At 41.3% G+C, this 25516-nt stretch overlaps 1 protein-coding gene across 4 annotated transcripts in view; it reads left to right on the top strand.

Annotated features, from left to right (window-relative positions):
- LOC117563498 (protein Wnt-4) overlaps positions 1–25434 on the top strand; it is a 34501-nt gene extending 9067 nt beyond the window's left edge. Inside the window, exons 1-4 of one of the 4 annotated variants that reach the window (XM_052003083.1) lie at positions 1006–3047; positions 23658–24156; positions 24222–24449; positions 24513–25434. In XM_052003083.1, coding sequence (XP_051859043.1) covers positions 2281–3047; positions 23658–24156; positions 24222–24449; positions 24513–24758 — 1740 coding nt within the window. In that variant the 5' untranslated portion in view covers positions 1006–2280 and the 3' untranslated portion in view covers positions 24759–25434. Of the gene's footprint in view, positions 1–1005; positions 3048–23000; positions 23075–23657; positions 24157–24221; positions 24450–24512 lie in introns of those variants that run through there. The other 3 variants (XM_034241866.2, XM_052003085.1, XM_052003084.1) reach the window with 3 other exon arrangements.
- The last annotated feature ends 82 nt before the right edge of the window (positions 25435–25516 follow it).

The raw sequence follows: 25516 nt of genomic DNA, 5'->3' as shown, positions 1-25516 counted from the left end.
TGTAACTGCAATTTTTGCCTCATTTGCAGTCCCATAAAACACATCCCATGTCCAACCTCTAGAGAAGAGTGCAGAGTGTAGAGTGCCTTGCCCTTTTGGGTATGGGAAATGGGAATGCTGTTGACGCAGAAGAGAGAGAGAGAGAGAGAGAGAAAACAAAAGGTAAATAGCATATAGTAGAGCCTCGCTGACAACAAGTTTAAAAGTAGTTGTTGGCAATACTTAGACTTGGACTGTGATGGGGTTTGCCCAAAGAGAAATGTGTGTAAGCAACACAGAGATTGAGTGACTGATGGATGGATGGACGGATGGGTGGATAAACCAAGCAAACAACAGCTATGCGTTTATCTATGGATAAACATAGGCAATGCCTATCCGAGGGATGTGCAGTAGCTGCAGCCAAAGCCACAATTACGCGCCTAGATAAAAATACAAATTAGCCACAAAATAAGGTGGAAGAAAGATTGAAATTTCAACACAGCAGATTAAATGGTATAAATAAATAAAGCACAAATTGCATAATTAAACACATACAAATCAAACTGCAAACTCATCCACATTAATCTCACTTTGAAGTGCATCATTTGGTATGCATATTAGTGTATTTGGCTGTTTTAAATGTGTCAGTTGAGCATGTGCGCTGATAAATAATGATTAGACAAATGGATGTCAAAAGTATGCAAGCAATTGACAAGTTGTCGTGATTATTAATGAACATGCTGGCCACAGATACATTTGTATCTTTTGCGTATCGCAAGAGGAGACTCCGACAGCCTACCACAGACTCTAGCTGCGCAGCAGCAAATATCTTCAGCATGCGCAACAACAACAACAACAACAGCAGCAACGACAACTCCAAACATTATGTGCCTATCAGAGGCAGGCAACGAACGCAAGGCACAAAAATACACGAGACACGAGAACGAAACGCACACGAGGCACACGAAGGCTGCTGCCGCCTGCTGCTGCCGCAATCGTCGCAGTCGTCAGTCGAGTTCCGAACGAGCTGTGGAACGCACGTGTGTGCCGCACACTCAAAACAAAAAACGCATTTGAAAGCGCATTCGCAATTTTGTGAGTTACACCAAAAAAACTTCGAAGATACGAAGACCGAATTCTCCTCAGAAGTTCGCGTGAATTTTTTGTCGTGCTGCCCCTGAAATCGGAAACGTTTTACTTCTGGTTTATTTCCTGGTCGAGATCGAATCCGTCGCGCGTTCGATCCCCAAGTCAAAGGCGCTTATGATACGTGGCCGGCCGGCCGGCCCCCGTTGAAATCGACGTTTTTTGTTACTCATATTAAAGACGCAGTCGGCGCTCTTTTTATCTGCCTGAAAAGCGAACAACAACTGCAACACCAACAACTAGAACAATAAGAGCAAACGAGGGGAACCTTTAAGCCTGTTTAGATGGATGGATCGGCGTGAGACATTGAGGCGGACGCGGCGCGTCGTCTGTTCAAACGGGTTTCGTTGCGCTCGATCAGTGGATATATCTACAAGCACAAGTCCGTCGAGTATCTGGTGTCTGGAATCGTTGGCCTTTTGATGTTGCGCCCTCAGCAGCAGCAACAGCAGCAACAACAACAGCGGCAACTCAGGAGCTCTAAACGTTTCCAGGAAGCCAACTGGATTGGCCAGGAGGCGACGGCGGCTGCTGTTTTAAACCAAATAAATCAACATTCGATAAAGTGAAAAGAAACAACAAAAAATATAAAAGGAAAACAAGAGAAAAGCGTTTGAAGTGCTCACGTGAAAATTTGATGAAAAAGTTTTGAATGCAAAGAAATATTTTTGGAAAAAACAAAATGTAGAAGCCAAGAATAATAAATGCGCGCAAATCAAACGAAAAGTATTAAGCAGTCCAAATAAGTTCAGGAAAATAAAAGAAAACCAAGAAAACCAATTGGAAAAGATCTAAATTCAACACACACAAAACAAATATATAAATCGAAATATATAACGCGATTATCAAATCATACATAATCTCAATAAAGCATTTACAAGTAAATTTTTTGATACGCCAAAACAGTCCCCAGTAATTAATAATAATAATAATAATAATTAAATAACTTTCGAGCATATACATATAAATAAATAAATATTTAATTAATTAGAACTTAGCATTTAGTAATTTATTAACTACAAAGTACGAGTACTTACAACAACAAATTACGCCAAAAAAATAGACTTTAGCAGCAACCAAAATAAAAACAAAAAAGAAAAGCATTTAGAAAAATCTCCGCTCTAAACTGATAAATAAGAAAATAAAAATAACATTATGCAAACGATATTTGTGAATGCTTTGCTGCTGCTGCAGTTGCTCTGTCGGCTGGGACGCTGCCAGGAGCAGCAGCTGTTGCTGCCGAGCATCGAGAGTGATCCAAGTGTGCAACAGCAGCAGCACAGCAGCAACATCAACAACAACAACCAGCAGCAGCAGCAGCAACAACATCAGCATCCGCATCAGCAACAGCAACTGCACAACAGCAATCCAAGCTTGAACAGCACGTTGCTTAACACGCTCCTCACCAGCACTGGCCAACTGGGAGCAGGTGTTGGAGTTGGACCAGGAGCAGCAGGCGGAGGAGTTGCTGGCGGCGGCGGCGTCGGCGGCGGAGCGATGATCAATCAATTGGGCGGCCTGGCGGGCCTGGGCAGCAGCACGGCGAGCGCTCCAGCAGCTGGCAATGGCATGGGTCACGGCCTGGGCATCGGCATGGGCATGGGACATGGCATGGGACACGGCATGGTGGGACATGGGATGCCACATGGCGTCGGGCACAATGTGGGCCACGGCATGGGCATGCAAGGAGGACAAGGACAAGGTGGCGGACACTCGCATGGACATGCATTGGCTGGATTGGCCAATCTGGGCATCATTGTGAACAGCAAAGGATTGCAGGGCATGCAGGGAATGTCGAGCGGAATGCCAGGTGGCGTTGGCGTCGGAGGCTATGGCAGCACTATGCTTCAAACTGGCGTCGCAGGAGGCGTGGCAACTGCTGGTGCAGGCGGAGGAGGAGGAGGCGGACTGGATAGCCCTTAGTGAGTAATTCAACAGCTATTGCATTTGTATACAAACTGTTCACTTAATTGGACGGCATGCCACAAGTGAAATCTTACCATCAATTGAATGATGAAGATGCTCAACTTACAGCTCGTCAAATTCTTTTGTCCTATTAAAAGCAGTCGAATCGAGGCTGGCTTGGGGGAGACATCGAATGCATTTTTTATGACATTCTACTGAGGCGGAGGCCAATTGTCATTGACTTGATGTTGTTGCTGTAACTGCTACAGATTGAGCCATCCACAAATCAACTTTTACTCTGCAATTACAACAAGTTATATATTTACATGTGTATCTTCAGCCTCAGCTCCCTCGCTTGCTCATCTATCTTCTGCTGTCTTGACCCTGCTAATCACTTGCGACCTTTGCAGCCATAAAAAACAAGATTTAATGCCCAAGATTTAACTTGCGAAACACTTTCCTTTAACTATATTTTTAATTCGAATCTAAAACGTAAATAATTCATTTTATTATACCCGCTAGCAATAATGTAGAAGGGCGTTACACTTTTGTGCATATATGAAATATGCATATGTAACATGCATAAGGAAACTTTTCCGATCTCATAATGTATACATATATATTTGCTGTTGTAGTCGATTCTTAATTGCTATGGTTGGCAATAGTATATTTGGCACTCAAAGGTATATAATGGTATACCGATATACCAAATATAGCCTTTGGTATATTCGATATATTTTAAGAATAATAATGTTTTGCTTTCATTGAAAATTAGTAGCGCGTATCTCACAGTCGTGCCCACTCTACTTTCTTACTTGCAGTAGTAAAGTTTTTATGAGCACTTGAAGAGTTTTAAAATTATATTTATTCATGCTAAAGGTTACTTGAAAACAAATCGTTGAGAGCAAACAAGATTAGAATAGATTCCAATTTAATGTTTACAAATAATTCCACTTGCTATTTTTACATACCGAAAAAAGCCTTGGAAACATCGTACATTAATTTTTAGTATTAATTTAGTGAGTTAAATATAAATCATCGCAAACTCTGCATCACACTAGAGTCTAGACTTTAATTTATTGGCAATATAAAATCTATTTTTAAGAATTCTTATTATTTCTTTGTTTCTATAACAATTGCTGTTGTCTTTAGCTTATTTGCGAATTCATGAGAAAAAGACTTGCTTCCAATTAATTTTCGCGGATGTTTGCCAAACATTTATACACTTTAATGCTTATGCACTTATAATTGTTTACATTTGAGACAGATCAATCTGCCTCAGAATCAAATAAATAATTGTGAAAACTGTGCAAAAGATTCTCAGCAGAAGACCACCCTAAAAGCGAGTACTCGAAGTATGCAACAGCAGCAACTGCGAAAGCAACGCTTCATTCATTCAGTCTGTTGTTGCATGCCCCAGAGGCGAGTTTCAACAATAAACTACAATTATTTATACTTGCCGGGCTTTTTGCGGCTGTCAGCTAAAAACCGTTTGCATTTTTATTGCAAGGATCGCTTGAAAGACTAAAAGACTGAGCAGGTTGTTTACTCGATGGCTTCAGCCAGTTGTCAAAAAATGTGCGAGTCGGCGGCGTTGTTGGTTTTTTATGATTATTAGCAGCACTGCGGCGGCTGCCACGTAAATTTTACTTACACTTCACATTCATTTGCCAGCCCACAGCCAAAGGCAACGTCAGCGATGACCACAAAACAACAAAAAAAGGGGGAGTTCTTCATGCCACACGGCAACGCTTGGTTATTATTTGTCATTAGAAAAGCAACCGACTCCCAACTTAATTTTTTAACAGCAGTTGAGCCATCTCCAGTTGCAATTGTTTCACCCTAGTCCTGCTTGCAATTGTTCGTTTTATTCTTTTTTTTATAGCACAACACTCAAATGGGAACTTGATTCCTTGTTAATTTTGTTGCAATTCTGCTTATGTCGCATTGGGGTAGAAAGTGTTTCAGTTTCTCTCATACATACATTGACCCAGCCGGGTTGACGATGAGCCAGACAAATCGATAGAGACGCAAACCATTAGACTGGCTTTTGTCCATTGTCCACTGTCCATTGTCCACTTTCTACTAGGCCCGTTTGATTACAATTAATCGGCTTATTTACCGGGAGCCATTTGGCTATGATGAGCTAGCTGCTCCTCAGTTCGCTCCTTGTGTGTGTTGTGTGTTGTCTTTGTTACCTGAGCAGTTGAGCAGTTGCAATGTGCCACTTTATTGATTTGAAATGTCAGCACAAATTGGCAGCACACACACAGAAGCAGAAGTCCGCTGGCCAAGTTACGAGGGATCCCCGGCAAAGAGATGCGACCCTAATTGGCATAGCGCAATGCATTTGCCATTGATCGCAGTTTGAAGCTTCTTGAATTCATGGAATCTCTTCTCTCACTCTCTCCGTCTCTGCCTCTGTCTCTGTCTCTCGCTGTCTGTTTAAAGTTCATGCTGTTCCCAAGCAGACTTTGGCATTAAGCTCTTGTCCAGCTCTTCTGATGCACTTCTGCGTATTTGCATAGACCCCTCAGGCCTCGAGTTCGATGTTGAGTTCGAGTTCGAGTTGAGTGTGCTGCCCAGTTGGATATATGACTACTTCAACACCTGCTTAAACAATTCGCTTGCCAATGCAATCTCAGTGTTGTGTGGCAAATGTAAATACAAGTTGAGGCAAATGTGGCACGCACAGACCAAAGACCGAAGAGGACCGAGGACAAGTCCTGTTTACACGAATCAATATGCAGAAAAGCTGATTAGGGGATGTAATGAAAATTTAATAATTGCCATCAGGGCACTCAATAGACAAAGCCATCATGTTGTTGCCTCCTGTCTCCTTTGCCAGTCGCAATTAATCTCCGGGTCCGGGGTTGTGTGCCTGTAACACAAGAAGGCAACGCAACCAACGCCACCAGTAGCCAAGTCAAATAAAACCAAAAAAAAAACAAAACTGAAAATTTGACTAGAGTTTGCTGTGTGTGTGGAGTGAAGAGCTTGAGAGTTGGGCAGGGTTGGTTTCAATTTCAGCAAAAGGCAAATAATGTAATAATGTTTGACAGAGTCTCGCATTCTCTCTCTCTGTCTCTCTCTCCTTCGCTCGCTCGGTTGGTCTTTGTCTCTTTCTGCGGCTGTGTGACGTCTGTTGTTTTGTTAACAGACATTTATGACATTATACGGCGCAAAATGATGTTGTTACAGGGTAACACAGACACAGACACACACACACACACACACACACACACACACACACACACGCACAGAAAGCGAAGGCCACCCCAAAAGGAGCCAACCCCATGCCACAACCAGAGCTCACAATTCGTTCAGTCAATCCTTTTGCCTGCTGTGATTTCATTTGCCTTACAAGCGGCAAAAATCTGCTTAATTGTGCGTAAGTCTACCCTCCCTATCCCTTCCTTCATTGCCTCTGCTGTCATGTTAAATATTTGTCAAACAGTAATTAAAACTTACTTACTTACCGGGTTGCCTCTGTTGCCTCTGGGTCGTCCTGTCCTGTCTTGTATTCTCTTGTCTTCTCTTGTCTTCTCTTGTCTTGTCGTCATGGCCTCTTGGAACAAAAGAACAACTTAAAGTTAACTATGCGAGTTTCTTTTTGGGAGTATATCTCTCCTCGCTTCGCTTTGTATCTCCTTGTAGTTGTAGTGCTGCTTCTTGTATCTTGTAAATGCTGCGTATCTGTATCTCTACTATATAGTGTCTGGCGTCCTGGCGGAAACATAAAAATGTTAATTTCCACACAGAAAGAAAAGCTTTTGTTGCACACACACAGGCCGCAAATTATGAGTGTGTCTTGGTTGTGTCAGATTTTCCATTCCCTCCCTCCTCCTGCCAAACCCAAATTGACGATAACGATTATGTGCAAAGTTTTTGGTTTTGTTTTCATTTTTTCTTTTATTTCGTTTTGCCACAAAATTAAAAATATCCCTGCGACGAAGCACAAAAAAACCAAATGCGGGAAATCTTCTGCTGCAGTCATCGCCATGTGGCACCACCGAAAAAATTTATTTGTCTCAGCGACGACAATGAAGACGTCGCTAGGGAGGCACAGCTCTGGAACTCCACAGCTTCAGCTTCAGATTCGGTTTCAGCTTTAGCTTTACTAGCTTTAGCATCAGCTTCTGCTTGGACTTGGTATGACTTCTGTGTGGCGCTTGCAAAATGAAATTGCAGGCATAAAGTTTTGCCTTTACTGTATTATTGTGGTCTTTTATTTAATTTGATTCCCTTTTGCTCTCCCACACTCCGTATTCGCATTTTTTTGGTAGTGCTTCGAGCATGACGATATGGTCAAGTGGTTCGACACGCTTGAAAGAAAGGTGCTAAAATTAGAGAACAACTAGCGAGTGAATTTAGAATAGATAACTATCTTATAGTAAATGTTTCTTAACATTTAAAGTGATTAACATTTTTTTTATTTATCGAAATGTCATCAGTAATTTAATGTTTTCAGAATCGCATCAAATTGCATATGATATCATATTAAACATAATATGAAATTAAGTACAATACTAATACTATACAATACTTTATTAAATGTAAAATGCGGACAAGACAAAACTATAAAAAAATAAATATTCAAAAGATATTGAATAATAATAGTGATTATTTTTTTCCATTGGAACAACAATTTATCAAATATATCCACTTTGATTCTGAAAGGGTTGAGAATGCAAATAATCGAATAAAATATATTTGTTGCATTTGTTTATCAATTTAATATGTGCTATGTTAATACTGCTCTTAGTATATTTTTTATATAAATTTCTCAGACTTTTCCTCAAAATTTCATTCGCTGCTATCAATTAGTAGAGCATTCGTTTGTTCGGTGTCGTTGATTTGTGTTCACATGATTTGCTTTTCTAGCCGTTTTCGAGCTAACAATTTGCCTGCCATTTGCCATTTGAACTTTTTAATTTTGTCGTTTTGATGGCTGCGTTTTATGATGCCGTTGCCTTCATTTCTAACAGCTGCCCCTCCCACAACTCCCCTCGTCATCCGCTCCTCGCCTCTCGTCTCTCTCGCCTTCAGCAGCTGCCTGTAGACGTTTCCGTTGCTCGTGGTTTTTTGTCTTAATGATAAACTGGGGTTTTCAGTTTTTCCCCGTTTGGGTTAGATTCTTTTATGCAGCGTCCTTTGTTGTGCCCTGGCCAAAGCTGTGCCATAAAAATAATAACAAAAAAAAAAAAAAAATACGAAAACGAAAGAGAAAATAAAATCAAGAAAAACAGTGAACAGTGAATAGAAAAAGCAGCTGGAAGCCCAAAGAGATCGCATCATAAATTGGCTATGATGAATCTAATAAAAACGCAACTCAAACACAAACTCAAACTCAAACTCAAACTCAAACTGAAGCTGTAGTTGAAGCTGAAGCTGAAGCTGAAGACAAGCAACTGACGTTGCCCGAGGGTTGCATTCCTAAACACACACACAATGAAAACGGGGAAAATTTGTTGAATGTTCCCATGACATAAAATGCATTTTCATGTAATTAATGTGGCAAAGTGCGTAAAAACCCAAAAATGACTTAAGCAAATCTAAAAGAAGAAAAAAATCAAACCATAAAACTCCGCTCGATAGATGGAAATGAAGCTGGAGTCGGAGTTGGAGTTGAAGCGATGTCAGAGCAATTCAAGCGTTGCATTCGGCCAAAATGAAAATCAAACAACAATGTTGAAAGATCTTTAAAGGTGTCAAAAGTAAAACAAACTTCAATGAGCCAAAAGGCAGCTGCAAAGAAACGATTGCACTGAGAGAAATACAAAATTTGTATTTATTGTAATTGAATAGAATCTGAATATTGGAATTTAAATATTATCTGCTTTTAAAAAGCGATTGAATATGTCTGATTTAAAGCTAACGAAGACACACTTTAATAGACTCTGAACTGTTGCCATGAAGTAAATTAATTTCTCTCTCAACTCGATGCAATTTATGGTTGATTGCTGAACATCAATTGCAGATTTGCAAAAGTAAAGATTGATGGGCAGTAACTGATTTAATTTTCTATTTTTTGATAGAGTTGTCTTTAGGAAAGATTCTTTTAAAAGGCAAAACTGTATTTCCCATGATTTTTCTGAGTGTAAATTAGATTTTAGCTCTGGTATCTTTTAGCTGCATCTTCGACTGCTGCTGTTGCTGCTTTCATTTCTGCTGTTGCTGCTGGTGTTGCCTTTGATCTCATGCAATGTCTTCGCTGATGTTGCTGCTGCCGTGGTCCAAAGTTGCGTTTGCGTCTGTTTTGGCAGCGCATTGAGGAAGTTGCATCAAAGACAAACATATCCCCTCGCACACGCTCACGCACAGATGTGGCACATACAATATTGGGACCTTGAAGTTCTAGCGGACCTTGAGGCGGTTCCACACACACAGACACACACACGGCACGCGGAGACACGCACACATATCAAAGAGATCAAAGCGAGCGTGCAGCAAATGTGTGAGCAGAGCAAGGGATAAAGGGGGGAAGTTGGAGTTTAGTGAGCCGCAGCAGCAGCCACAGCAATAGCAACAGCAGCGTTTGCCACACGCAGCTAACAGTTAAATTGCAGTCACATCCTGTTAAACGGTTTAACCTACAAAACAATAAAGCAGGCAAGCAAGCAAGCAAAAAAAAGCGCAAGACTCTTGGCCAGGTTCTTGGCTTTGCTTCAAGCAACAGTTGCTGTTGTTGCTGTCAATGCTGTTGTTGTCGTTGTTGTTGTTGTTACTGCCTGCCTGCTGCTTTGTCGGCAACGACACTTGGGGCAGGCTGTGTGGCACCTGGCTAGGCTTTGATGTTGCGCCTGTTGCGGTTGCTATTGCTCTTGCTGTTGCCTGTTGACATAATTGGACTTTCGGCTGGGCTCGGTCTTGGGCTTCAGCTTGAGCTGACTCTTTTCCAAGTTGAACTGTGGCATTGTTGCACTGTCTGCCTCTGTGTGTATGTGTGTGTGGAACGTTGTTGTCACGGCTCAACACTCTCGGCTTGCGGTACTTTAAGAGGCGCGCACATAATTTGCGCAAATTAGCGACAAGAGTCAAGAGACGCGACGCGACGCGTCTTTTGAAGCATTCGACAGATCTTTAAGGTCTAATTGATGCTTTGAGCGTTAGTCACTTTGTTTTCCCCCTTTTCAACACTGACTTTGTTTTCCCCTCACTTTACACTTCACACTTTGCTGTGTCAACTGAAGTTGCGTAGGTGTTAATGTGCATTGCTCTCTCTCTCTTCTCTCATGGGGCGTGGCCGAGACTTGTCTGAGTCTGCAGATCGATATAAATTGGCAATTTGACCCTGAAAACACAGCTGGCAATAACTACAACAACAACAAGAGACGGCGGCAACACAAAGCCACAAATAGCAGACAACCAAAACCAAATAAATAAAAGGAACAAAAAAAAGAAAACAACAATTATGGAAATGAAGAAAAGAAAGAAGAAGAGAGAAGATGCCGCCACAAAAAGCCGAAAAGTAAGAAAAACATTTTCGGTATTTTAATTCAATTTGTTGTCATCGTCGATGTGTTGTCGGCCAAAGATGAAATGACTGCAGCAATTGGTTACAACACGAACAACACACACAATTGCTGAGAGTGCAGAATGTAAATCAAAAGGATGCTGATACACAATGAATCAAAAAAGATAAATGATGAGTGTGGAGAATGAACAAAAAAATGAAAGAGATTCTGTGATATAAAATGAAGCAAAAGTTAATTAGCAAAACGAAAGCGAATGCAGATTGATAAATATTTATGCATCCCTCAGATTTTCCGCAGTCTTTACTCAGATTTCTCTCTATGCAGCTTCGATTGACTGCCGCATGTTGCAACTGGGACAACACCCACTTGAAGACGAGTGCAACTTTCTAGATCATCTAGCATAACAACACGACTCTGCACTTCACTCTAGTCACAGTCTCTGTCCCCAACTATTGCGCTCTCTTCCTCTTTCTCTCCCTATCTCTATCTATTCCCCCGTCGGTTGTGGCGAAATTCAAGAGCAAAAAGGCGCCGCAACAGATCAGTCTAAAAGCGCGAGACAAGTGATGGAAATGGACCTTGAGGCTGCAGCACAAGCATGAAAATGCCACAAACGATGCCATTACCTCCCTCTCCCCTTCTCTCTCACTCTCTCTTTCACTCAGTCTGCAGCAAGCGCTGATTGACAAATGCAGTGAAGCGTTTTGCTGTCGGAGCATGCAGCGCGTGTTGATGGATGGACACAAAAGCCATGGGACGTAGTTTCAGTTGCCACACTCAAAAAAAACAAAATGAGAGAAGAAGGAATCACGCCCCAAATTAACTGAAATTAACACGCGTTTAATGTCATCCTAAAGCGACTCACCTGCCACCCGCATGGCATCAACTAAGTTCCCTTCCACTTCTTTCTCCAACTCCTCCCACTCTCGACACCCGACTCCAATTCCATTTGCTGCCATTGGGGATCGCATCGCGTCTTTTAGTTGTATGTTTACTTAATGACGTTTATGTGTCTTGTGTGTCATTTGCTGTCGGCATTTCTTGAGCTGTCATAAAGCGATTTGATTAAAGCAAAAACGCCGCCAGCGAGCAGCTGATACTGACTGCCTCAGCTCTCTAGTTGACTCTAGTTCACAGCCTGGGCCTGCGACTGGCTGAGCGCTCTTTTCCAATTAAAATGCAGTCAAAGTCAACATCGACAACAACAACGTCGTCCTGTAGCAAGTATTTATTTTCGGAAATCGAAAAAAAGGGGGAGCGTTGCATGTCCCGAAAGTGAGAGTGAACCCAGAGTAGAGCACACACAAAATTAAGCTGCAACTTTTTTGCATACACTAAGGCGAATTTCTATACACTATGCAAACTGATTGCGAATTTAATTGCGAGACTTTTATCAGCATTGGAATTAATTGTGCTCACTTAACACTCTTTGTGTCCGAGTTCAATTATCTTTTAATCGAGTGTTGCAAGTACTCTGGAACAGTTACTATGCCGCTGGGGCAGAGTAAACTCATGTGAGAGACTGAGAAAGAGAGAGAGAGCAAGGAAAATAAAAAGGAAAAGTGCCAAACGACGGCGGCACAAATTCTTTGTAATTAGTATTAAAATGTTTTCCGCTACATTTTCACTTGATTTTCAGCTGCCAGTCGACCGGACCGAGGCGGTGCCAGACTCAGTCCCACTCCCAGTCGCAGGCCCCCATGCTACATGCCACATGCCGCATGCCACATGAGCAACAGCAGCAGCAGCAGAACAGTTCGAGTTGTGGGCCTCAGTCAGTTTAGTCAGTTAGTCAATTTGTCTATGTGCCCCGAGGGCTCACACTAACCATTTGCTGGCTGTGTGACTCTGACTCTTCTCTGCCCCTGCCACAGACCTGCTCTTGCTGCCCTTGCCACAGCCTGTGGCAGTAGCTGTTGCTGTGGCAGCTTCGCGCATGATTGAAGGCAACATGTGTTTCGGAAATTATGCAAAATTGCCTGCTGACTCTTTTCGGTTGCCACAGTCGATGCGCAGACGAGGCATGTGAATGTGCTTGCAACAGTCAGTCTCACTTCCTCCTCTTTCTCCTCTCGTTGTGGCTGCCACAGATCGTTGCGATGTTGTGCAGCTTTGCTTAGGCAAAAGTTTTGCATATTTCGCTGCTCATTATCATTTGTTTAGTGGCCGGCGCAGTTCATTTCATAAACAATTAATAATGCTTAAGCGCATCTTGGCGTTGACAGGCGAAGCACAAATACAAACCTAGCAGAGAGTCAACTGTGGTCTCTTCGTTATTGCTGTTGCTGTTGTTGTTGCTCTAGCAACATGCTATTGCAAGTCACTGTGGCTCACCGAAAGAGCCCTCGGCGTGCCACATTCAAATTGTTTTGCATTTTTCGGTTGTTTGGCCATTTGTTTGGCTTAAATCGTTTGCGTGTGTCGAAATGCGGCGTACAACAAACGGAAGTAGCTAACGGATTGGGGAGGCCAACACATTGCAGTCTCTCCATCTCTCTACCTCTCTCTCACTTTGCCACACAGCTGTGGCATCCACTCAATGATGAGTTATTAACTTATCATATTTACTCTGCTGCACAGGTGTAGGAAAAGAATTTATTGAGATTCTGAATTATTTTCATAAATATCTATAAAATAAATTTACAAAAATATTGAATACACTTTAAAGCTTGAAATTTTAGAATATTTATTTGAAAAAAACGTTTCAATATTTTACATTTTGGAGCAGAATTCAATATTCAAACAAATAAGAAAGCTGCAGAATATTGTGCTCGCAAAAATACTTAATATATATACCGAAGGCTATATTTGGTATCTTGATTTAATAATTTCCCCTAAGAATTTTCCCTAAGAATTTACCACTATGAATATTGCTTTACATTAGAAGTGAAGAAATAATTCTTTGCAATCCTTATTTTAAAATGAATTATAAAATAATGCATCAACATTTTTCGTGATACAAATCAATACATTATTTTGTCAATTTATGTAATCAGTTTATAAACTGTTTAAGATATTTTCATTTAGCCCAACAATAATAATAAACTTACTCATTATACATATCTCTACTAAAGTACTTTTCTCAACATCAATTCAATAGAAGAGTTTATTGCTTAGAGAAATTCTATCTCTATTCTATTTTCAATCAGAGTTTCAACAATTACAAACTGAATATTGATGCGAATGGAATGCATATCCAAACAGACAATGGATCTGTAATAATATTGCGCAAGCACTTTACAAAAACTTGAAGGGAATATCCGAGAGAGTAGAGAGTAGAGCGTAGAAGATCAAAAGAAATCTGAGAGTTGTTGAGTTCATAATTAATATACAATTAATGCGAGAAGATTCCAAACAAAAAGTCAATGAAGTTGTTGAAAATGTTTACAAATTCATATTTAGTTTATTTTCTTTTCGGGTGGAGTTGAAATTCATTCGCGCAGTTCTTAAATTTAATGATATGAAATATGTAAACGCTGGAGTTTTAGTCTTTAACTAATTAGCCAATAATTTGGTTTATAAAAAAAGGCAGAGGAAAGGGAAAGGGAAAGAGGAAGAACAGCAGCTAAAGTGGCAGCAATCGAAAGAGCAGCATGAACTTGTTTTATCACCTCACGGTAGCATCAACTTGGCTGATTGAATGCTGTTCGCATTGCCAGGCATTTGATTTGTTTAGAAAATAAAGCACTCAAACTCACACACACTTACACACACGCACACACTGAGAGATCAGCTGATGTGTGGGTGTAGCAGCTAGTCATATGAATGTATTCAATGTGCATGTGGCGCCAACTTGGCCCCAATTTGTGAGGCGGGCATTTGCCTAATTAGCACTCAATGAGCAGCTGAAGAGCTGAAGAGCCTGTTGGCTCTCTCGTTCAACTTGCAACAGCGGCAACAGCAGCAACAGCAGCCACAAGTGCGAGTATAGCGAGTACTTGTACTTGAATTCATATATATTCATACTTGCCACACGCTTTCGCACTGAGCACACACATTCTGACTACTACTCGATGGATGATGGCATCGACAAGGCCACAGCGACCGCCTTTACGAGTGTATGGCCAGCTTTTTTGCTTTTGCGAGGGTTGCTTTTACACATCTTCCTCGCTTAAGTGCGCTACGTGACCGTCCATTAATACATCATCAACCGACGTCGACCCCGGTCTGATGATGTGTGTAGTATTGGCAATGGAGTGATGACTTGCTTACCTACCACCTACTATGTACATACATACATCTAACACTCATCTCAGCTCCAAAGCTGAAACTGCCTTTTTGGTTTTTCGTCGGGATCCGCTTTCGTACATACTCGTATTTGGGTTTGGGTGCGTTTCGCATTTTCGTCATGGTCATAAAAACGCATTTTATGCGAAACGCATTTTGGCCTTCTTATCGCTGGCCCATACAACGTAGCCGGGCTTTTTATGAAGGCAAATAAAAGTGCGCTTAAAATGCTTACATACCAACCCCCGCCTCCTATCGTGTATAGAAAAGGAGGGGGGAGGGGGGATATAGCACGCATAAACCCAGCGAGAGCAGCAAAAACTTTTAATGTTGATTGCGTTTTGCGTTAATGTTAATGTTGATGTTGATGCTGTTGTTTAATTTTAATGCTGTTCTCACTCACGCTCTTCTTATCTCAGTTTCATTCTCTTTATCATTTATTCTCTCTCTTTCTCAATCTCTTTGTCTTGGCCAAGTTCTTGGTTGAGAGCAACCAAATTAATCATTAATAAAAAGAAAAGTCGCACTGAAAATGAATTTAAATTGTATGCGTTGTCAATTTTGATGAGTTACTTCTCGACACAAGTTTGGGGCAGCAAAAGCAGACAAATTTATGGGAGGGCGAATTCCAAATTCCAACAGTTTAATTTAATTGCTTATGCTTGTAAAAGCGCAGCCACAGCTACAAAAGCAGCAGCAGCAGCAACAGCAGCATTAAAAATGTTATGACATTTCTATAAATACGTTTGAAAAATGCGCAGAGAGCCCTACGAAAATGTCAAGTGGCCGTGGAAGGTCTCATAAATAACTGAAATGCTCACTGACAATATTAAATCACAACAGCAACAGCAGCAGTTGGAGGAGGAGAAGGAGAAGGAGGAGGAGAATCAGGAGTAGAGGCATTCTCTCTGCTTATTAGAGATACTGACGAGAACTTCCTCATTCAGAAATTACCTGATAAATATTTCGAGCCACAAGAAGAGACACAGGGCAAACCACAGAATTATAGGAAAGCATATAACGCAGCAGCGAACAGCAAAAACGAGCAAACGAAATGCGGTTGCTGGAAAATGAAATGCAGACAAATTGCCGGAATGCCGCTGAAGCAGAAACAAATACGAGTGCGCAGCAGCAGCAACAGCAGCAACACGAAGAGCAGCCAACAACAATGGCTAATATTAGCTGAAAAATAGTTTGGCAATGTATTCCAAATGCAAGAGCAGCAACGCAGCAACAGCAGCAGGCAATAAAGGCTAATGAATGTTGCTGCTGTGCAACAATAGCAACACCAACAACCAAAAGCAGTCGCAACAAAGCGGAAGCGTTGAAATAACCAAAGGGCAAACCCATTGAAAAGTGTAGAGTGAGACTGCATTATATAATGAAACTAATTGTTGGCACTTTCAAAGAAGCAAAACACTAAGAAAGAAAGCAACTTAAATGCTGCTGCTGCTGCTAAATGTAAGACACCTGTCTCAAAAAAGAAGTGTTGCTAGAGACATCGACTGGCAAAGAAAGAGGCAAAGAAGCAGCTTAATATATGTACATATGTATATATACATATATATATATATATATTTTGTTGATAAGGCTGCGTGTGGCCAAAAGAACTCCACAAGTAAACAACGCATATTGTTGTTAGTGAGTTTCTTAGTAAAAATATTTAGAAGAACAGCAATCTCTTATTCTCTTTTGTAGTAGCAACCAATTGCATTTTATTTAATTGAAAGCTAGTAATGAAAATTGATACAACGCTAAACAAAGCTATCAAAGCTAGCCATATTAACTGCAGATGTTGCTGCTGCTGTTGGCAATTGCAATTCAATTTTTATGGAGGATGAAAATGAAGCTGTCAAATGCATGAAAATCGAATAAAAAGCATAACAATCTAGCGAATTTATGCAGCACAAACAAAACGTTTGCTGATGACACAAGCAGCGGGAGATCAGCAGCAATAACTGCTGCAACAGCTGCTGCTGCTGCTGCAACAGCTGCTGCTGCTGCTGCAACACGGTAGTCGGTGTGGGCGTGGCAAATGAGCTACGGTAATGGCGTTAAATACAGAGGTAGACTCAGAACTTGGGGGGCTGCAAATGGGAATAGAATTGGGAATGGGGACGGGCAGTGGTCGGCATTAAATTCACTCGCCAGATGCGGCGCTGTTAGCAGCAATTGCAGCACAGCAGCAGCCAGAGCAGCAGCAACTTGAGGGCAGGAAGGAAGCGCCCAAAGATGATGCGTTCTTGCCAAGGTGTGAAGTGTACAAATGCTGTGCTGTGCTGTGTTTTGTGTGATATGTGATGTGATGAGGGGGTTGCTGGGCGAAAAATGTCGTAAAGATTTTTATTGCATTTTTATGGCGCGCACGCAGCAGTACATCAGCAACATCAGCGGCAACGCATCAGCAGCACATCAGCATCCGCATCAGAGGAAGCAGCAACATGGCACTTTTTTTTTTCGTTTTTGGATGTGCCAGCTTAATGATAAACTTTAACGTTGCTTGCATTTTGGATTTGTTTTGCCGCAAGAAGCGTTTTGAGTAAATAAACGACGAGGTTGCAACCGCAGCAGCAGCAGCAGCAGCGATACCATAACAACAATGCCTAAGTAAGCTGTAAAAATGCTTCAAAACGAAAATAAATTCATGGCAATGAACAACAACAACAACAACAACGCGAGCCGCAATTTTGAGCGTTAGAAAAACTGTGCACAAGTGCTGAAGCGACCCTCGTTGTTGTCAGCGCAGTTGTCTGCTTGGGTGGGCATAAATTGATTGCTACTGTTGCTACTGCGCAGTCGATATTGTTGCCATCGCTGTTGCTGCTGTTGCTCCCGTTGCTGTTCCCGTTGCTGTTGCCGGTTTTAATCATTTGCCACAGCTTTTATTAAAAATTCGGCAAAAAGGAAAACCAAAAAGCGAAGGCGACGTCATTTTATTGTCTACTTACTGTTCAACCAAATCCCATGCACAAATTTTATGAGCCAGCCCATAAAAATGCCTTAACGTTTTCCTCTTCCCCCGCTTACAGCTGCCCCCGTCCCGCCCCACTCCAATCTCTTCTCATTCTGTACCGCTTTTTGTGCTTTTGGCAAACTCTCGAGGGGCACATTTGTTGTTGGTGTTGTCATCGGGAAAGGGAAGGAAAGTGCGTCGCGCTGCGTTGTGTTGCGTTGCGTTGGGCAGCAGCTGACAATGTTTACGGTTACAACTGTTTGTCGTCGTTGCTTGATGCCAAAATTGATGACCATAATCTTGAGCGCAACTTTGCGCTCTGGACTCGACCAAACCCGGTGGCAAAGGATGCGCTTTTTATGATGAAGCGCCGCTGCAGCAGCAGCAGCAACCAAACAACCACCGACTGCTGCTGCTGCCCCCCAGACCGCTGCAACATTATTCATGGGCTGCTTTGGAGCGAGAGCGGGGGCGGAGGCGGGAACAAGGGCGGAAACGACTATGAGCGGCAGCATATTTTATGTTTTAACGCTGTCGAAATCGGGCAGCGACAACAACAATAATAATAGCAGCAGCAGCAGCAGCAGCTCATACATCAGCATTTAGCAGCAACAACAACCTCCCTCATAAACGCAATGTGGGGTTGCTCTGGCTCCCCCCTTTCTCCCTCCCCCTCTCTGTGTGGGGGGTGGACGTTTGTCTTGCGGTTTCGCGCTTGCAATTTTTGGCCTGTCAGCGACTGTTGCTCCCACTGCCGCGCTGTGGCTGCTGTTGCTGTTGCCGGCTTGCAATTTAACAGCTTAAGCGCATATTTACAACGCGTTTCAAAGTGTTGCTGTAGCTGGCTCATAAAATATACTGGAAAACAGAGCAAAGGGGAGCATCGAAAACAAAGGTAGCTTGGGGAGCTCTAAATGGAAGCTGTTCTTAAGCTGCTCGAGGTTCGTGGTTCGTGGCTCGAGGCTTGGGGATTGCCCATAAACAGATGGCCAAACAAATGATGAATGCACCAAATGCTTTCACAATGAGCAACGACATTTTGCACTGGCAATTACTGGCAACACGAAACGAGGGCACTGAATGCGATTAAAATTAAACATATTATTGAATCACACTTCGGTAGAAGCTTTTAAGGCAGCAACAAGCAACAAGAGCAGCTGACAGACGAGTTTTAAAATAACATATATATCTTACACCTTGACATTGTCAAGCTGTCGCAGGAATTGCTTTTAAGATTGCGTGTATTTTGTTCCCCACTCTGGCAATTCTTTTCTTACTTTGTGAATTTATAAAGTGCATTTTTTTACTTTTTCATTTTGTTATTTTACAAATAAAACTGCCTTTTTATTTTCAAATTTAACTTGTGAGTTATGAATAAAACTTTCTAAATTTAAATTGTAAATCGTAAAATACTCAATTTTGTAAATTAAAATTCAATCTTTTTACTTATTTGTGAATTAGGAAAAAACTTTCTAAATTTAAATTTTCAATTAGTTTTTATTGCTGTTACTTTTTTATTTATACAAAGGAGTTTTACGAAAACAAAAAATTGATGAAGATTATTTACTAAAGTACTACTAATTCACATTTAACCAATCTTTAATTTGATACTAAACTTTTCAGTGGTAACTTTTTAATGCACAGCAAACTTTTTTTTTGAAAATTCGAACAGCATTATTTTGTAGTTTCCAACTTTAACCAATCTTTATTTTGAAATGTAGCTTTTTAGTGGCTAAAGAAAAAAAATTGTTATTCATTTTAATGTATGCAAACCATTTGATGATGTACATCAACAAATTGCTGAAAATTTGTAGCGACATTATTTACTTTATTTTTGTTGAAAATGAAAATTAGATCACTTACAAATATCACTTATTAATTGGCTGTTCAAGGACAAAAGCAGTCTTAATTTGAATCGACAATCAATTCGTTAGTGGCATAATTACGCTATAAAAAATGAACAACTAACCCGGACTCATTAATATCTATAAAGCAACGTATGTATAATATAACGATTGACAGAAATTGCTCAAGCAACGAAAGCAGCAGCAGCAGCAGCAGACAGACGCCTCATTAGCCTCCATTCGAAATTAATGGATTCTGCAGCGCCATCGCCCATAGGCTGGCATCAATTAAGCGGAAGACCTAGCGACGAATATCGTAAGCAACTCAGTCAATTCAGTTTGGCGACTCTTCGAGACGATTCGATTTGTTGTTTGGACTTGTCTCGATTCAACTTTATGCATATATTTGTGTGGCATATCTTCTTGGACTGTGTCTGCCAATTTCCCATGCGCCTTTGAGGCATTTTGCGATTTGCCATTGCAAAACAATGCGATTAAGTTTCAATTTTCCAATATGCAACTTCGGCTGCCTCAAGAGTTGCAGTTGCAAGATTGGAGTTGGAGTTGGAGTTGCATTGATTGCTCTCGGCTTTTTAATTGAAATTTTGCTTTTAAATTATGTGACAGGGAATGGCCAAAGCAAACAAACAAAAACCAACAGATGCACATATTCCACTACTATATATCCACATCTACATTCACATCCACATCCATATCCATAGTCATAGCCATGGCCATAAGCATGGCATATAAACGCATCTCATAGCCACAAATCGGTAGCCCGTGCAACGTTTTATAAATAAAGTGCAATGCGCATGGAGTTCAGAAGCTGCTGCTATCAGCTGCATTTATGTTTTGGCAATAAAATGCAAATGGTAAAAAGTCCATAAAAAATGAAGAAAAGAATTAAAGATAGCTAGCGAGAGAGAGTGAAAGGGAGAAAGAGAGAGAAAGATGCAGTTCATATGCTTATGCTACTTAAAAAAGATTTTATAGGTCTGTGTCGATTTCAATTTCGAACTGCTTTCAAATCGCTTTCTAATGCTGCTGCTGTTGATGCAGTTGTGTTGCAGTTGCAGTAGATGATGTTGCTGCTGCTGCTGTTGCTGCTGTGGCTGTTGCACATTTGCTATGCTCTTTGGCTGCTGCGGCGACTTAAACTGTAAGTCCATAAAATGCTTTTGCCACGGCACAAAGGGATTTTTTTTCATATACACCATGTATGTGTGTCTGTGAGTGTGTGTGTCTCAGTGTGAGTGCGTCTGTCTATGTGTGAGTGTTGAATATTTTACGTTTCTGAAAATTTGATGAATCTGTACAAATGCGAAGCACTCAAACAGCAGCAGCAACAGAAACAGAAGCAGCAGCAACTATGACTAAAAGTAGTCAATTAATTTGTCTGTCAGTGCTTGACTTGCAGATACCCTACAGCAGCATATAACACAGTGTATACACCCCACTAATTGTTGCTGTGATTACAGGGTATCACAACAAGAGCAGCTAGGTACGACTTCAATGCCGTTGTCGTCAGTCAGTCAGCGCACGAGGAAAATATCCATCAACACTTTTGTTTTATGGCACTCTCGCATCGCTCTCTCCCTCACTCCTCTCTCTTGTTGCCCTTTCCTCTGACTCTCGCATGTTTGCTGGCACACATCCGTCTGTCTGTCTGCCTATCAATTTGTTGTTTGGCCTGCCTCAGCAACAGCAACAACAACAACAACAACAACCACGACAACAACAACAACGTTTTTACAGTTTGTTTTGCTCTGCGGCTGTTTTAATAGCTTTCAACTACTTTGTATCTCAAAGATACAAATTGCTGGCAGCTAAATTTGTGAAATTAAAGTGCACACAAATCCACACAGAGTCTGTCTTTTGTCCTTCTCCACTCGCCTTCTCCCAGCCACGCCCACCTACATGGCTAATTGTATTTCATTTCGCATGTAAACGTTTTGTCAAAAGGATTAAGTGACACACCCCTGCCCCCGCACTCTTGGAGCAGAAGCTGAGCTGGTAATTCCACATGTTCCATGGCATAAGGCGACACACATTAACCAACTTGAAGTGGGTAACATGAGCGTGGCCGGGGCGGGGAGTCATTAAGGGGGAAGGGGGAATGGGGAGGCAGCTTCTTATGTGTGGGTTTTGACTAATGCGCTTTGCATTGCACTTGCAGCAACAGCAACAGCAACAATAGCAACAATAACACCAATGGGTAAGCTTACACAACGACTTACATGAGCTTTAAGCCGTAATTTAAGACTCGGTTCCATTGTTGTTCTTGCCATTTGTTGTTGCTGTTGCTCTGGCTCTGGCTCTGGCTGTAGCTCTAGCGTCAAATTTGAATTGATAAATATACAAATATTGATTGATGGAGACAAGTTGCAATAGATCATCAAAGGCTTAGCGAGTTAATAAAATAATAAATACTGAACATAACATCAAAACACATTCAATATAAGCAGCATTCGTTTATTTTTTAACATGCGGAATATTTCATAATTTTAGCACTCACTTAAATACCCATCAAATTGTTACAGCACTTTTAATTTATGCCGCAACCAATTGCCGATCACATGGTACTATATATTCCGCATTTTATGGCCATCATTTCAGTCAATTTCTCATATACAATCTCACACTTGTGCATAATATTCAAGAATAAATTTTAGTTCGAAAAGCTCATTTCATGCAGATTGCAAAATGAGCTTCTTTAGTATATAGTTTGCAATCTTTAGGTTAAAAGACTCTTATTTCGCTAGCACATAAATAAGTTTTCCAGCAACTTCCTATGTGGAGTGTGGCTGCCACTTTTGCGACTTTGACAGCCGTCAAATGTTTTTCGCACTTCTTCATGCCTTCTTATAGACTGACTGACTGACTGAGCAAAATTTCCGCTTACATAAAGAGGCCACCCAGCAGCTGAGTTGAGCGGGGGCCAATTAAATGTGGCCAAGCGGAATGTTGGCAAGTGGATCAGGTATAGGTAATTCAATTGGCCAATGGAAATGATAATTTAATCAAATCGAAAACTACGTCAAATATCGAAATAAAGCAGCGGGAGATAAATAGATAAAAATTCGTCTGGTCTTGGGCCAAAATCCAAACAAAATTTCGTGTGGTGCGAACTCGAACACGAGTTGTAAACATTTGTTGCAGCCACTTGATTAATTCATTAATTGCGAAAATCTGGCAAATTAATTTCGCATTAGAAACGCGCGCAGCAAAAACAACAAAAATTATGAAATCGAAGCAAAAAAGTTGAAATCAAATGAATTTAGCATAATTGAAATGGGAAGAACCTCAGGCAATCGATGACGTTGACCCAAAGAGCGGAACACTAAAGGAAACAGGGGGAACGGAGACGGAAATAGACTAGAAATACTCTCTGATCGTTATTCATACGCCAATTTACGGTGCACTTAAATTTTATGAGAATTTAAGATTTCCTACGCATCAGAAACGAGAGATAGAGTCTGCATGTTGTGCCCGAAAGCTGGACAGGAAGCGCGGCAAAGCGGCGTCATTATAAAATCTAAGTATATTACGTCCTCATACATACATACATATGTGTGTATGAAAGACCCAAATAAATAGTTGACTAAAAGATTCTGAAAAATTCTGTGGTAATTGTGGGCAATTCCCAGAAACTGCATAGCGGGCCAACTGATAAGCGCAACTTTCCTGGGCTTGGCCAAGTTATGCGACATCAACCGCGACAGCTAGTTTCATGCCTATGACTTATCAGCTGTACAAATTCCAATTAATGATGTTGCAATGTCACCACAGTTTCCCACACAATAAAATGCAGGCCCTTAAATGGATGGTACTATTTTTAATACACGCATTTCTAATATTAAACGAGTTCGCATAAAACGTACACAAATTCAATTCAAACTATTTGGAGTGTGCGACAAAAAGCTCGCTGCTATGACGTAAACTGGTTGACACAATACTGGTTTGTGGCGGCTCGCTTAGCTTAGCCAAGTCACAAACCACGCAGAATACGCTAATCAATTGTCGTTTGCAGAGAAGTTACGTTTAGTGTTGACAACAACCTCATGCTTTATCCATTTTTGAATTATTGAACTAATTGTTTTATTTCAATCCTATTTCTTGCAGTGAACACTACATTTCGGAGCACACTGTCATGGCTGTATTCACATCACAAGGACAGGTGGGTGGCCCTTGTCGGTATATGCCAGCCACACGACGGCAGAATCATCAGTGTCGCAAGGAGACAGGTTTGCCCGGCACTCTCAACGAGGCACGCAAATTGGCCACCCAACACTGTGAGGATCAGTTTCGCTACGATCGTTGGAACTGCTCCATCGAGACGCGTGGCAAACGCAACATATTCAAGAAGCTCTACAAGGAGACGGCATTCGTGCACGCTCTGACAGCGGCAGCCATGACACATTCAATTGCCCGTGCTTGTGCCGAGGGACGGATGACCAAATGCAGCTGCGGGCCACGCAAACAGAACCGTGCCGATCAGGACTTTCAGTGGGGCGGCTGCAATGATAATCTGAAGCATGGCAAACGGGTGACACGCAGTTTTCTCGAGTTACGCGGCGGCGATGGGGACGAAGTCACCGAAATATTGCGACATGACTCTGAGGTGAGTAATATTAAAAGAATTTTCAAATAGTTGGCTGTAATTAATGTGTGTATTAATGCGTATAGGTTGGCATCGAAGCCGTCTCCACGCTGATGAAGGACAAGTGCAAGTGTCACGGCGTCTCGGGCTCCTGTTCGATGAAGACCTGCTGGAAGAAAATGGCAGACTTCAATGCTACGGCCACGCTGCTGCGCCAGAAATATAATCAAGCCATACGAAAAGCCCCCAATCAGCGCACCATGCGCCAAGCGCCAGCGAGTCGCATGAAAAAGCCTAAGCAGCGACGCAAGCAAGTAAGTCCATCATATTCTTGATCTGCTCCAAAAAAGTCTTTCTTCTAACTTTATATTTTTAAGCAGCAGCAGCAATCGAAATACACAACTCTGTATTATCTGGAGACGTCGCCACCGTTCTGCGCGGTCACCAAGGATCGCCAGTGTCTGCATCCCGACAACTGCGCGAACTTGTGCTGTGGGCGTGGCTATGTCACGCGCGTCTTCAAGCAGGTGGAGAAGTGTCGCTGTCGATTCAACAATGGTCGTTGCTGTCAGCTGGTCTGCGACTTTTGCCAGCACTATGAGGATAAATACTTTTGTAAATAAGTGGGCGGGTGCATTTTATCACCTACCTAAAATCCCCCTCTGTCTCAGTCTAACTAAGTATCTATTTCTACTGCTATCACTATCACTCTCACTATCCCCCTCACTCACTCACTCACTCCTTATCGATAAAGGCAACACATAGAACGCTGCTCTCTTTGTACTTTTTAAATGTAATTTGTAAAGTTCTTTTCGATTATTGCTTATATTTGTATTTTTTTCCATTCCTAACTTACAATTTTGATGAAATGATAAGCAAACATGAAAATGATATGATAAAACGCTCAGAATGAAGGCTAAGCTAAGGCCAACAACAACATCATAGACACTCCTCACCCAAACATTGACACACTCTCACACGCATACACACACACACACACACTGACAAACACACATTCATACATACATAGATACAACTACTTACATCTACGAGTATATTATAAATACTTACATATTATAGTAACAGTTAGCTGCCGTCGCATCCACGAAGAAAATTCACAAAAAAATTGCAAAAATTACATTTAGTAAAAAATATAAAAAAAAATAATCACACATACACACACAAACACCATCACACATACGAACAAGAACAAAATGCAGAAGCTAACACACCGCAACAAAACAATTTTAATAAGTATTTAAACATAAAACAAACCAAAAAAAAAAAAAAAAAACAAAAAAAAAACAAAACAAAAAAACAAATATATGAAAATGAAATAAAATAAAAAGTTTCACATAAATGCAAATGTTTCAATCAATTA

Source organism: Drosophila albomicans, chromosome 2L (assembly GCF_009650485.2).
Source record: "Drosophila albomicans strain 15112-1751.03 chromosome 2L, ASM965048v2, whole genome shotgun sequence".
Taxonomy (NCBI): domain Eukaryota; kingdom Metazoa; phylum Arthropoda; class Insecta; order Diptera; family Drosophilidae; genus Drosophila; species Drosophila albomicans.
The sequence above is the reverse complement of the archived record's forward strand: the minus strand, read 5'-3'. Positions and strand labels throughout refer to the sequence as shown.